Here is a 15,893-nt window from a genome sequence, read left to right as displayed (position 1 = left end):
TGAAGAATGTTGAAGAAATGGGTATAAATAGGCAAAAAAAAATCAAAAAAAGAAAAAAAATAAAATTTGGGGGTTTGCGGCCTGTCCCGTAGCAGATAACCCTAGGCCGGGCCGGACCCCGGGAGCGGCCCCGGGACCGGCCCGGGCCGTGACTCAACATGCTCCAACGCTGTTCCCGGGCCGGGACTCGCGAGTTGCGGCCCGGCCCATCCGCGTTATTCATGCTCTAAGGTAATTGAAGTACTAATCCAAAGTTTTAATTTTCGCTTAAAAATATTTCTTAAAAAAATTATCTAAATTTATTTAATTAGTAATATTGAATCGGTGAAAAATCATAAATACAATAATTGTGTTTTTTGTGTTTCATACATCGAATTAAATTGATGAGTTGTGGGGTCACATAAAACTCTTTTTTTTTGCAATAAAATAGCGAGTCTAATCTTTGCTGTAATCAATTAATATCTCGATTCTCGACTTTATAAAATTAATGCCATCTGTAATAACTTGATTCAATATTTTTTTTTTAAAAAGAAGATGATATACAAAAATAGTTACTAAATAATTATAAAATCAATTAGTATATCTAAGTTATTAGACAATTTTGGAATTTTGGTGATAAGATTTCGTGTCGGAATGAAGTGAGAAACAAAACGAAGAATATGAATTTCATGTGTAGAAAATTACACTGGCCTTCATTTTTGCTTATAATAATGTTTTATTAATTATTACAATGTTGCTTTGAATTCTAATTTTCATATAACCTATCAAACTCACTTTATTTTCTAGGCACTCATGCATCATATTACCAAAAATACTGAAAGTTTCAATATAAAATTAATATTTACATAATTTGAGGAAGATGAAATTACAGATCCAACACTAATCTTACATAACACTATTCCGAGATTAATTATCAAATCCATCTAACCGAACAACACTCGTAAGACTGAATCTTGTATAGTCTATGTAGATGAACACCTTTACGAAATACATTTTCAATATAAATAATCTATTTGGTCACATTGTGACTAACTATAAAGAATCGATATAACATTAATCATACTCCATGTAAGTTGGATTGATGTACTATCTCAAATCCACTATTTTAATTATCATACAATTCTTAAATTATGAAGATGTACCTATTATAATTGGTAGTACATATAAGCAAATTGTGCCCTTTTTATTCTTAAAATCTAACAAAAAAGATGACTATAAAAAAGGAGAAAAGACAAGTAATATATGTGAACACACATATGTGAAAGCGAGAGATGGCTATGTGTACACGTTGAGTAACAAACTAGCACAAAAAGGAAGCTCAAAATTCCGCAATAGAGGGCAAAAGATTTTCCATGAGGAAAAAGGCTACAAAATTCCACGTGTAGCTAACCTTACAAGTTAAGGTCGAGATTATTTGATTTGGCTAAATGATTTGAGACTAACTTTGTAATAAGGGGAAAATCAAGACTTGTAAGTTAAAACTAATCTCATGTGACACTATCTCAAAATTAAGTATCTGAACGAGTCCATCTAACTGAATAATATTCATATGACTAAAGCTCATATAAGGAGTATTCGACTTTTATTTATATACTTTCAATATAAATAGTGCTATTTGGTTATATTATAGTGCTATTTGGTTATATTATAGTTGGTCATAAAGTATTCTCTCTCGAAATCCATATAAAATTATATAGGTAAACTGAACTAATATACGTAGTAAAGGTTTTGTAAGTTTTGTCATGGAAATAAATGTAAGAACATGAATAATTTACGTATACAATAATTTTAAAAAAAAAATGCCATCTCCAAATTTGATACTAAAAGAAAGAAGACGGCTGTTGTTTGATTTTAATTGGGCTACATTTGATTTATCGAGCTTTACAAGCCCAATATATTAATAAATATAGAAAGATAACCTATACATATTTTACAAAAAGCCCATTTTAGATATAGTCCAAATGCTCGAATTTAATTTTTATAAATGAGTTAATGAACATTGAATTTTGGTCACATTTGAACTAAACCAACAAACCTTGTACTAGTCAATGCGAGTTATTTTTTTCGTCGACAATGAATTGTAACTTTCACTTTTTTTCTCTAATCAATAAATCTAGGTTCGAATTACAACAGTCACAGAGGTAAAAGAGAATACATACTGATCCTCATTCTAAAACAAGTTAATGATGTGAACTTGAATAGTTCGAACCGAAGGATTTGCAGGTAGTTTTCATGATTTTTTTGTCATGTGATTGAATTTGAGATGAATAATCGAGAGATACAATGTCATTTTAGCACTATGAAGATGGATCAAGATAAATTATCATGGGTCGAGTTTTTGAGAAAAATATAACCAAACAATAGTTAAGAATAGACATCGCTTCTGATCACAAGTAAATATTGCAATCTAACAGTCCCATTATGAACATTGTGTGAGGATTAAAATTGAACTCTCACATTGCGACTCCTAAAGAAAACATAACTTATTTAAAGAGTGTTATTCAATCCCGCCCTCCGCTGGGAGACTTTCGGCCTTACTCTGCAAATCCAGTTGAGCAGGATTAGTCGAATTTCACAAAGGCGGGGTTCTGTACACCTATAATAAAATAAAGAAAAGGAGTGTTATTCAAACTTTCTAGTTCAATTACTCATTGTCTAAAAATGAAGCAATACCACATGAGATATAGGGGAACCTTAATTTACAGTTTGAGTCATACTATAAAATGGTTCTATCATATTTTATTTCCTTGAACATCTCCCTTATCTTTTTATAGGAAAATTTCCCAGCATTTTTCCTATCTTTACTTCTAATATTTCTTATGTGACATGTTTACTAATCGATTTCTCAAAATGGATAGTTTCACTCCATATATTTTCGAAATTATATATAGAATTACATAATTGGCAACAATTAAATTATTTGGTGAGAATACTCTATCAATAATTCCTTGGGTTTTAAGTGATATTATATCTCCAAAAAAGTGACACTATTCTGTCAAGAAGAGAACAAATTAAACAAATCAAGTTGGCTACTTTTACATATATAGGAAAATATTAAATAATTAAAGGTCTATTTGCAGTCAATATCGTGTTAGCTAATACCAATATTTCAATTTTCAGTTCATCTTACTTAAGTGATAGTCCACTTGTTATGCAAGATCTTTTTGATAGAGAAATACATGACCTATTTTTCAAGTAGGTCCAAATTCATTGAATTTTGATTTAATTTTATTTCAACATGGAACATATTTTTGAGTGAACTACAAAAATGGTCTTTGGACTATGGGTTTATCTCGCCCATAGTCCCTGGACTTTAAAAATATCGCCAGTAGTCCTTGAACTAAGGGTTTATCTCGAAATTGGTCCTTTTGGCTTTTTTTGGTACGAAAATACCCTTTGATATTATTTTGGGGGGTTTGAGCAATTTGGTCTTTTTACACTTTTACATTTTAAATATGATATTATCTTAGTTACGTACTAACTTTAATATTAATTCAAAATTATCATTCTTCTTCCATTTTGTTATCCTTCACTGAATTTGTTTTTTTTTTATTTCAATATTAGATTTAATTTTATAAAATTAAATTTAATATTTAGATTTTAAATATCAATAAATTTTTTTAATGAAAACTATTAATTCATGGACACTATAAATATTGATTAAAACTATTAATTTTTGTTATTTAATATAATATTCAATTGAATTGAAGAAGTACAGAAAAATAATATTAATCATGATGGAAAAATAAGAGTTATTCTATTTAGCCTCCGTTCGGTTGTTATAATTGCTTGTGATTAAATATTATGAAGTTGACTAAAAATTTGATCCTACTAAAAATTTTATATATGAGTATTTTTGTTGAAATTTTCTAGTAAATTTTGATTGTTTTCAAATTAATAAACGAAAACTATATTAGTCTTACATTAGATGCATATTTATTTCAGAATAAATTGTCTTATATAATCTATTTATGATTAAAGCTACTGTATTAAATATTGATTAAAACTAAGGCGTTGTCATACCTTATTGATTACATAGTATTATACACTATCAAATATTGATTATAACTATTAATTTTTTCTATTTAATAATTTTTATAATTAAAATTTTTTATTGATATTTAAAATTTTATAAAATTAAATCTAATATTGAAATAAAGAAACAAAGTGAAGGATGACAAAAGGGAAAAAGGATGATAAATTTGAAATAATATCAAAGTTAGTACATAGTTGAAATAATATCAGATTTAAAATGTTAAAAGTGTAAAAAGACCAAATTGCCCAAACCCTCCCAAAATAATATCAAAGGGTATTTTCGTACCGAAAAAAGCCAAAAGGACCAATTTCGAGATAAATCCTTAGTCCATGGACTACTGGCGATATTTTTAAAGTCCAGAGACTATGGGCGAGATAAACCCATAGTCCAGGGAACATTTTTGTAGATCACTCCATATTTTTAAAATAGTAATTACAAATAACCATTCATTCAATAGTTATGCTAATACTACAAACTAGATCATCACGTACATATCCGAATATATGGAACTAAAATTTATAATTAGCTAGAGACATCTCTATTTAGATTTTTTTTTTGATGATTTAATTAACTTTGCTATTTGGGATAAATTTAACCTAACTAATTGCATAAAAACATGAATGTTTGCTGACCACTGACCACTCCCTCAGCTTATTAATGTCAATATATGTGTAAAATATTTGAGTGTGACATTTCATCTACCAATTATGCTGAATAAATGTGTCTCCCTACATTAATATACCAAAATCCTAGTTTGACGGTGTCGGCATTTTCTATGTGCAATTTTTCTTCGAAATTATAAATGTATATAATTTAATCAAATTTTCCATTCATGTGGTGTCTTACGAAATTAATAGTAATTTTTCACTCCAAATGCTATCAAACAATTAAAACTTATCTAACAAAAAATCTATAATTAATATTTAGGGAAAAAATAGTTTCAGAAGACTCTGGATAATTCAGTAAAGGGGAGAATAATTAATTCACGTGCATTTAATAAAAAAGTTGACTTTAGCGGATATTGAATTGAATGAGAACTGAATATATTGTTTTATGTCTATAAATACTGTCTACCAATTTTCTGAAAATGAATTAAGTCTCACGTCCATTTATCTATGGTTTTTGTGAAACGTATCAAAATATTTAATGAAGCATATAACTAATCGTCTCCGATTGAAAATCATTATACTATATTTATAAATTAAAAAGTAACTTTTTATTTGGAGAACTAAACACCTCCACGGTAAGACAAACAAATCCTAACAAAAACTCTAATAAGTGGCTTAGTTAAACTATAATTAATAATTTATAATTGTGGTTCTGTGCAAACTGTTGTAGATTGGCCTAGTTCTTGCGATGTTTGATTGTGTGAGCATTTTCCAAAACAAGGGGAAAAAAATATTATAATTACATAATTTTATAGCTATCACACATTCACATTTAAATTTTCATAATGAATTAGTACTATTTTTATTACTAGAAAAATGGTCCAGTCGACATTCAATGAGCAAAGATTTGTGATAGGCGATCATACTACTGCAAAATCCAAAACAGAAAAACAACACCCCAATTCCTAATTGCATACATAAGCAACAACGACCAACGAAAAAAATGCAACAAAAAATTGAACTTCGGCGCGATACCACAGAAACACAAACAAAGTCCATAAAGCTTGGTTGGAGGCCAAGGGAAACAAACTCAATATCAATCTTCATTTCAGCCGATCTATGATATATCTCACTTGATTAAATCGACAATTCTGTTGCAGAGGAGAATTTGGACACCAGTTTCTAATCTACAACATAAGCCGGTAATTTTTTTTCTTCTCAATATTCCAATTTGCTAACAGATTATTGATTGAACAAAGTATTCAATCTATCCAATACAAAACGTTTTAGTGCTTTTGAAGGGATCAAACAAATTTTATTTTCTATGTAACACAAAACTATTTAGGAGTACTTTTGAAGCGACCAAACAATTTTTGTTTTTCTATAAAAATAAGAAAACATGAATATGAAGCTAAACATAGTGACAATTCCCAAAAGAGTATGGTATCGTATAATAATAATTCTTTCTATAAAAGAAGGCCACCAATCTATAATTAATCCCTTATTTTGTCTTAAAATAGATTCGAGAAATCATTTGAAATAAAGTGGTTGGTAAAATAGGTTTGAAGTGATTGAGATACGACTGATTGTCTAACAAAATGGCTAGACACAACCGACACGAAATTTCTATTTCCCAACTAAAACCCATAGTAATAACGTTGTCTTTAAATTATTTGCATGAAAATGAAGTGATTAAGTAATAAAGGTGTGATCAATTGTTAACTTTCTTAAGTTGCTAATTCTGTCAACTAATTAACGCAGTATATTAAAAATATTAATATGATTGATATTAAAATGTCAACACATAATTTTGTTGACATTTCAATAAATTGTGTTGATATTATGTGTTGACATTTTAATGCCACTATATTGATATTTTAACACAATGCATTGATGCGTTAGCGTCATCGTATTGATATTTTTAACACACTGCATTGATACGTTAGCAGAGTTGACAACTTAAAATGTTAGCAATATAACGCACCCTTATTTAATATGTACGTTAGCAGAGTTGACAACTTAAAATGTTAGCAATATAACGCACCTTTATTTAATATGTACTCTCTCCATTCTAAGATATAAGACCCCTTTCTTTTTCGCACTTATTTTGAAAAAATAATATAAAATAGTTAGAGTGGAGAGATAATAAAGTAAGAGAGAGAATTATGTAAAGGAGAGTCTTCCCTGTATAATTCTTTTTCTTATTTTACTTTTCTATTGAATTATGTAGAGGAGTATGAGATATGTATATTAAGAAGTGGAGTAACATATATGAATGGTCGTGGAGCAAAGCATGTACATATGAATTCACATTTATTATTTCTAGAAGAAAGGGAATAGTAGGTTTCGATTTATGAGGGTAGAGTGTGACTTGATAACAAATGGCATACTATAATCATGCAAAATAGTATTGAAAGTATTTATTCACTTAATCAATTAATCATGACTATGTTCTGAAATTTATGGTCAGTGAAAGAGAATTTATTTATTTTTTATAAATGTTTGAAAAATTTCATAGCTGATCAATTATGGTGGATAAAGTTTTCTGAAATATTAAATATGGATATGTTAAATATATGGAGTATAAGGTATACCTTACAAACTCGAGTATTATAATACTATAAAATAAAATAAAAATTAGAGAAGGATGAATTTATTATAAACTATGATAATTTGATGTGAAAATGATGATTTTGGAAAAAACAAAATTCGTCATTCAATGGATTCAAACCAAACCTCAAGATCATGAATTTAATCAACAACATGATGATGATGTGATCTAAAGCCTAAAATTGATTATTATATTAGGTTATATATAGGAGTATAAAATAAATTTTATTTTATCTTATGCGACTATACTCGAATTTCACGATTAACAAATTAGAAGGAATGTCATTTGATTCCAGTCTTGATTAGTTATATAGTTTAATTAAATTATAGCCAAAGTCTAATTATAATTAGATCGAACCTATGTGTTGTAGTGTACGTGTAATTTTGATGCTTAATTATGATGGATTAGTCTGTGATGCTCAATAAGTTATGAAAAAAAATATAATTATTAAAATATATTGCATTTCGAACTAATAAATATTTAATGTTATGCTTTTATAAATTAAAATTAATGTTGGAATTTGGTTGCCCTCTGTATCTTTTTCTTTTTTCTTGCATCATTGATGCTTGATACTCAAACAATACCTTTATCATAGTAAGGCTTAATAACGTAAGATGCAAAAAAAAAACACATTTCTTTTGGCTGAAAAAGAATAACAATGATTGCCAATTCCCTTCAACTATACACTCCTTCCCCTTTTAATTAATAAATTCAACCAACAAATATATTTCTAAAAATAGTTTTAAATGTATTGAGTAATTAGTTTATCCTTTCAAATGACAACTATTATGATGTGTCAGTTATTGTAGTTTATCGATTATCAATTTAAAAAGGTTAATTTACTCATGAATGCAGAATTCCAAGCGTGGTTGAATAAATCATGATTCCTGATTAAATTATGAGGCCCAATGTCATCTCTAATCATTTACTTAATGGTTGACTTAAGCCACGGATCCTAAGTCAGTGGTATAAAATAATGTGTTTGAAATTAACTAAAATGTAGTAATATTTTCATATTAAGTAGTAAGTATATCAAAGTGTACATGTCCTATTATATAGTACTAGCAAAGACCTCCATCTCCTAAATCAATTTCACTTCATTCATGTTTAAGAGTAGTTTATTTATTTTTCAAAATATATATTAATGAATTGGATATTTATTTAATCAACAAGTTATCTTATCAACTACCAAAATTTATAAATACATTTGTTCAAAGATTTGTCACCTTATTTTGGGGAATATGACGCTTTTTTTTTTTTTTTTTTTTTTGGTGTAAGAAAGAGGGAAAATGATGCTTACAAGTTATCACTATTAAATACTTATGCTTTCCATTTCTTGATTTAGATTTAGATTAGAGAGAGCATCCAAGAGATTTAAATAAATAAACCCCATAATTGCTAAAAATGAATTGTTTTTCCTTAATTAAGAGTCTCGTATTAGTAACTCAAATCTTCCCTTGGATAAATGGAATGCAAGGGACGAAAACAAAGAAAGTAATTAATATTTCTTGATTAAGAATTTTAAACGGTAATTAATTTCTAATAAAATCACGTACCCACTAAACGGCACCGTTTGACATGGTTAGTTATGAAGACCAAGAGAAATTACAATACTATCCCGCACCGTTATAAATATTCCCAAAGGAGAAATAGTAAATCTAGACTCAACCATCTTCTCCGACTAATGTCGCCGGAGATGCCGCCGGCGCCTCCGCCACCACTGAAAAATTAAATTCACCACTCAATTCACCACTCAATTCACATTTCTCGAGCTGTATATCGACAATGTCAGCATCCAATTCGGCGAAGCAGGCCAAGGCACGTGACCTAAGGCACCGCGTGCTCACGTGCTTCCACAAGCTCTCCGATAGAGACACGCACTCCGCCGCGGCGTCGGAGCTCGAATCGATCGCGAGAGCTCTCTCCGCCGACGCGCTCCCCTCCTTCATCTCCTCCGTCTCCGCCACCGACTCCTCCGATAAATCGCCCGTCCGCCGCCAGTGCCTCAAGCTCGTCTCGATCCTCTCCGAGAGCCACGGCAACTCTCTCTCGCCCTACCTCTCGAAGATCCTCTCCTCCGTCGTCCGCCGCCTCCGCGACGCCGATTCCTCCGTCCGCGCCGCCTGCGTCGCCGCGTCTCTCTCCCTCTCGTCGCACGTCACCTCCCCTCCGTTCGCGTCGCTGATCAAGCCGTTCGCCGAATCGCTGTTCACGGAGCAGGATTCCAGCGCGCAGACGGGCGCGGCGCTGTGCCTGGCGGCGGCGATCGAAGGATCGAGGAGTCCTGACGCCGCGAGCTTGAGGAGGCTGCTGCCGAGGATCGAGAAGCTGGCGAGGAGTGACTGTTTCAAGGCGAAGCCGGCGCTTCTGGCGCTGGTGGGGAGTGTTGTGGCGGTGGAGGGAGTGCTGCGTGTCGGCGCGGGGAATGTGGTTTGGAATTTGCTCAATTTGTTGGTGGATTTCCTGAGCAGTGATGACTGGGCCGCGAGGAAGGCTGCTGCGGAGGCGTTAGCGAAGATCGCCGCCGTGGAGAAGGAATCGCTCTCTGAGTATAAGGCCTCGTGCTTGAAGACTTTTGAGGCCAAGAGATTTGATAAGGTCTGCGATCTTACGCTGATTTAATTGATTGATTATTTGATTTCAATGACCTAAAATTTGGGTGAATTTGCTGAATCAATTGATTTTTTATAATGACCTAGAATTCAGTTTCTTAGCAAATAGATTTGTGATTGTGTGTGTTGATGAGTATGGATTGATCTGATCAGGTGAAGGCAGCAAGGGAGACGATGAATCAGATGATTGAAGCTTGGAATGAAATTCCAGATCTGCCTGAGGAGTTCTCGCCGGTACCGGAATCAGAGGCATCGTCTAAACGTTGGTTACATGATTTCCATCTCTGCTGTTTACAACTGTTACTGTTTCTTATTCATCCTTTCAAAGTTAATTCATGGTGTAAATCATGCCAGGACCAACTTTCCTCAGAAAATGGATTAAAGTGATTTAATCATTGCTTTAGTGTCATGTGCTGAATGCTTTATTGTGTTGATTATGCTTTTTCAGCTCTTATGCAGTTATGAACTGTGATGTCAGTTTGTTTTTTTGCCTTTGTTGTTTTCTTTCACTTTTCTGTATTAAATTCCTTCTTTGAGATGCAGGTGTTTATATTAATATGTTCCATGTTCTTGTCAACTTTTGACTTGTTGAATATCTATTCTGCTTCTAGTGCTTGGAATTGTTATTTTGTTCATCTGTGCTATAGATTTGGTGTCCAGGCTGGTTCGTGGTATCGTTTTCACGTTCGTTTTTGTCTCAGACATCGATATGACTATATACTTACATCTGAATCTGTGCATTTTCGTGCTTCTTTTCCTAGAATACGTAATTGACTTTGTTGTTTCCGAGTTCAGAAAATGCCAGTGATGGCCGTTACCCTCCTGTCTCCAAGACTCCCTGCTCTGTTGGGTCTAATACTCTTTTATCAAGGAGAAGAAGCCCTCTGGATAGCCCGGCTACCAGGATGCCGCATGCTGATGGTTCTCCAGCTTCGACTGCAAGGAAAAGAAGTCCTCTTGGTTCTAATGTGAAGAAAACAGGCCCAGCGATGTTCCAGAAGTTGGATCGGAAGAAGCCCTCTGACTTGAAAGTTGAAATCGTCACTCCTGCTGGTTGTTACGGGATGGAATCATCCGATGGTAAAGGCGAACATGCTATGGAAACCAGTGAGGGAGAGAAGAAAGCATTTGAAAAGTCAGGAATTAAACGTGCCCTTTTCAAGGAGAACAATGGGAAGCATAAGCTTGGGTTCTTCAGAGGTGTCTCTCGTGTTGTTCCGTGTGGCGACACCAGCATTGTTGTTAGTAATGAAACGGGAGATATCTGTAGGAACCAGAAAGAGTGTGACGACTTATCTTTGATACGGAATCAACTTCTTCAGATTGAAAGTCAGCAATCCAATTTGATGGACATGCTTCAGGTATTCAGCATTCTTCCACTTGTAATTCCCTAAACATTTTCCCCTTCAGCTACATTCTCAGATATTGCAACAGTAGATCATCTGACATTACTTTCTTGTACAAATCTAGAATTTTATTGGAAGTTCACAGAAGGGAATGACTTCCCTTGAGGCACGTGTGCACGGTCTTGAGCTTGCTTTAGATGAAATTTCGTTCGACCTAGCTGTCTCAACTGGAAGGATGTCGCAAAATGGTGCAGCAGGAGCTATGTGCTGCAAGATACCTGGCACTGACTTCTTGAGCTCAAAGCTGTGGAGAAAAGCAGGATCTCGTTCTTCAGCTCCTCGATTACCAGCTTCTTCTGGTGGAAATCCATCCATGGAACACCGAAGGTTTCTCCAAGGTCGCCATGCACTTGTCAAGAATCCACTGGCCAACATTCCTAGTGGCTCCCCAGGAATACCTGAAGTTTCCTCAACTGGAGCCGTATATAATAGTACTGCTTGATGTGTGCCATCCATTTATATGCCCGGGCTACTCGAGGTACCCTCTCATTAATAGCTATCAACCCGACTCGTTTGATTATGGATTTCTCATGTCATATATTTAAGCATCCACTTAGGCTAAATGAAATCGTCTAATCCTTCATACGCTCGATCATATGTATTTGAAGGCTCGATAGACTCTTTATCTCCGGCTTCCTAATGCAGGTAACAGACCAAATAGAGTCTACTATAGCCCATTTTGAAGGATACTAATACTCTCAATACCCATGTATATACACGATTTCCTTGGTGAAACAAGGATCAACAGCACGATCCTCACACCAGTATCAGTCCTTTGATTCTTCGTTTCTGCACGTGTACACAAGCTCCGAGAGTCACAGAAGATGGAGACTGTCCCGTCCATCCCCGTCATGAGAGAAATGGAACTAATCCTGCTTTTAGCAAGTATGGATTCATATATGGTCGAGAAATGATTACTTCTGCTTCATATCTTTGTAAAATTTACTTACAATGATGTTAGACCGCTATGTAATGTCACATGTTATTTTCTAAGAAATTTGATTGTGTTTCTAAAAGTGATTGGTATATTATGAACAGAAGAATTGTACACCAAATCCACTTTAATTAATTTCTAATTGTAAAATTAAATCATATTCGGAAATAAGTGATAAAAATCGGAATCAAGAGGTTGAATCGTTGTGAAAGAAGTTGGTGCAAATAGGTTGAATCGCTATTGATAGGTTAAGTTAATCTATTGATTTACCCTATATGCAGAATTATAATGTGAGTCACATTTAAAAATGGTCTAGTAGATTATACTCCGTAATTCATAGCGAAACAATAACTTCAAAATTTTTAAGAAATTTTTCGAAGTTTTTCATTAACAGCATCCAGGCAAATTTAGATGTAATAAGGCGATATAGGATAGAACACACGTGAAGCATAGAAATTAGTGTACATAAAGATGGAAAATATTACTAGAAAAATAGCGATGCACTCATTGAATTAGGTCACAATTAATTGATGCCATACCCATATCAATGTAGAAAAATAAATATATTTAATATATATATGTAGATTAAAAGACAATATATTTCCTGATTTGAAAGAATTTATTAATTAAGTAGTTCATTGAAGTATTACTTAAGCGGCTTTGCTGGATGATCAAATACCATGATTGATGATTGTGTCAATTGATTACAATAAACTAATGGAGTGTTCGGTTGAGAAGACTAAATCTCATGATTAAATATGTATCATGTTTGGTTCATAAGATTAACCCCTTCAACTTAATCCTAGATGGATGGTCGCATGATAATTAGTCATAGTATTCCCCTCCAACTAAAATAATCCCACAACATGTTTGGTTGGCGGGAAAGTAAAGTTGGCAAGGAAAATGATTCCTAGGAAAATGAATCCCGGGAATATGATTCCTAGTAACTTTACTTTCCTGTGTTTGGAGAGTATCAAGATTTTAAATTTATACTTAATTTAAACACCAAATTAAAAATATATTATTATTATTTTATTTATAAAAAAGAAAAATATTGTAATTTTTTTAATAAATTATTAGTTATAAATATTAATAATTATATTATTATATTTATCATTACGATGGATAGTTTAAATATGGATTATTCATCATAATATATAATAATATAATTATAATTATAGTTACATAGACTATTATACTCATTTATTATAATAATAAATATAATAATTACTATATTATAATTACAATATTTACAGATATTATAATTGAATAAATTTTATAAGTTAAAATTGCACTATGACTTTATTGATTAATTATTAATTTATAAAATATAATAATTATTATTCATTATACAATTAATATTATATAATTATATTTTAATTATTAATAAATTATTAAGTAATATGATGAATTATTATAATGATAATTTTAATTATAATTATTTATTATAGTGAAATTAAGTATAATTTATATTTAAATTATTTTTAAAAATAGTAATAATAATAATAATAATAATAATAATAATAATAATATACTATATTGCTTAAATATGTTAGAATCCTAAAACTGGGAAAAAGAATACCTAAGAAAAGTTAGGATTCAGAATCCTGGAAAGTTGTACTAACTTTCCTTGTTCTTGGATTCTGATTACTTTCCCAGTTTGATTAAAAACCGAAACAAACACAAAAATTTAAAATTTAAGGAATCAGATTACTTTCCCAGAAAGAATCCTGACAACCAAATATGACCTAGATGAATAGTCTCATGATTATTAGTCATGACAATCGAACGTCATCTAAGAATACAAGGAAGATATATATCTCCTTGAGTTTCCAAGACACCTAATTTCAATTATATAATTAATTTCATTGAATGAATAATTAAAATGACGAGTCTCACATTTATAGGAGACTTGTATAGCTAAATAAGATACAGATGTATGAACTAGATCTCAATTTGAGTCTCATTATTTCCCTCAAAAAATAGGATAGATAGTAGAGATAAAGGAGTATAAGAAGTACGTATTTTTTATTAAAACGGAAAATGAGAGTGAGACTTGGCCGGCTATAATAGATAGTACCCCAACATTAAAACATACTACTAATATTTCATTAATTGTATTTAAATATTCCTATAAGGTTAATAGCTTCTGCTTTATTATCGCCTCTTTGATTAATAAAATTTGGAGGGGTAAATACATTAATTGTACAAAATATTTCATCTTAGTTCCATATTAGTTCAAAAAGTTTGAGAAAAAGTTTCATTCGTGTTTCAATTTAGTACATTTTGTCACTTATGTTTAAACGACGTTAACTCTTTGTGTATGTGAAGTACAAATTGTTTCCTCATTGTTCACGTTGGTACAAAAAAAATTATGATCGTTTCGTATTGGTACAAAAAATTTCATCATTGTTTTATAGTTTGTGCATCACATAAGTAAAAAAGTTAACGCCGTTTAAACACATATACCAGAACGTACTAAATTGAAACACAAATTAATATGATATAACTTCAAACTTTATGTACTATAATTTATGTAAACTTCAAACTTTTTGTATAATTTATGTAAAATTCAAACTTTTTGTATTAATATGAAACAAAGATGAAACATTTTGTACGAGTTATGCTGACAAACTTTTCTTGCATGTCACAAAATTAAGTCATAATATTGAAGGTCAAATTATATTTAGAAAATTCATTGAAAAATATGAGTATGTGATAAGTTAATTAAAAACACGTACCCTTCAAGGTACTGAGGGTATTTTCGTTCACAAAATCTTGAAAATAGTAAAAAGGTACTTCGAATGACATAACTCATTGTTGACGGACATCAAATGATATTATCAAAGTTCACGGACCTAAAATGATAGTTTGACAAAGTTGGTGGACTAAAAAAGATATTTATTAATACAGTCTAAATCATGTTTTAATGCCACGTATACTATGATTATTAGAGACTTGCGAATTCAGCTTACCATAATCCATTACTGCATGCGATGAAGTGACTACTATTTGTGTGTCTTTGAAAAAAAACTGGCAGGCTTCTCTCTCCAATTCCGGCAAAGACTCTCTTGCTCCAATCTTATCCGATTAATAAACCCACCGCCTCTTGCTATAGCCTCTCTCTCTCTCACACAACCTCTACATTGCAAATGGCTTCTAAGAACCAGAACAAGGCTCCTTCCAGCACTTCAGCACCGAGTTTCTCTTCCATTAATGTAAATCTCTTTTTAAATTTTATACTTTCGTATCTTCATTTCTCGATTTTCTACATTTCTGCATATTTTGTTTCTGCTAAATTCCGTAGCTGTCTGATTGTGGTGCAATTGAGTTCACAAAAGATGATGTCGATACATTAAGAAAAATTTGAACTACAGGGGAGATTTCAGTTATTATATGTTTTTGGTTGAGTTCTGTTAATCTGTTATTGAATAGTTTCATGCTTGAATTATGATGTGATTCTCTTTTGTTGGAGGAGAAGAATGACGAAATGATTGATTTCATATGTATCTAATGGTTTCTGCAGTCTGAAGCAAACTATGTTGAGGAGCTGGAAAATGTTTTTACACAGTTGGAATTGGCAGTGCATTGATACGGGTATGTTGGTTCTTTGTCTCATCAACATTGTTCTGTTCTTACTCCAGAACTTATAAAGGAAGTACCAGAATTTACATAATTGAGGCTCT

At 31.9% G+C, this 15,893-nt stretch overlaps 1 protein-coding gene across 1 annotated transcript; it reads left to right on the top strand.

The window, feature by feature from the left end:
* Positions 1–8,918: 8,918 nt before the first annotated feature.
* On the top strand, positions 8,919–12,289 carry LOC125214927 (TORTIFOLIA1-like protein 3). Its single transcript, XM_048116158.2, has 5 exons — positions 8,919–9,853; positions 10,021–10,129; positions 10,663–11,228; positions 11,338–11,751; positions 11,919–12,289. The coding sequence occupies exons 1-4, from the start codon at positions 9,041–9,043 to the stop codon at positions 11,713–11,715; spliced, it is 1,866 nt and encodes a 621-aa protein (XP_047972115.2). The 5' UTR covers positions 8,919–9,040; the 3' UTR covers positions 11,716–11,751; positions 11,919–12,289.
* The last annotated feature ends 3,604 nt before the right edge of the window (positions 12,290–15,893 follow it).

Source organism: Salvia hispanica, chromosome 3, assembly GCF_029641045.1.
Source record: "Salvia hispanica isolate PSC_SH4W2 chromosome 3, Shi_PSC_v1, whole genome shotgun sequence".
NCBI classification, from domain to species: Eukaryota; Viridiplantae; Streptophyta; class Magnoliopsida; order Lamiales; family Lamiaceae; genus Salvia; species Salvia hispanica.
Note: the sequence above shows the minus strand (reverse complement) of the source record. Positions and strands in the feature narration are given on the sequence as shown.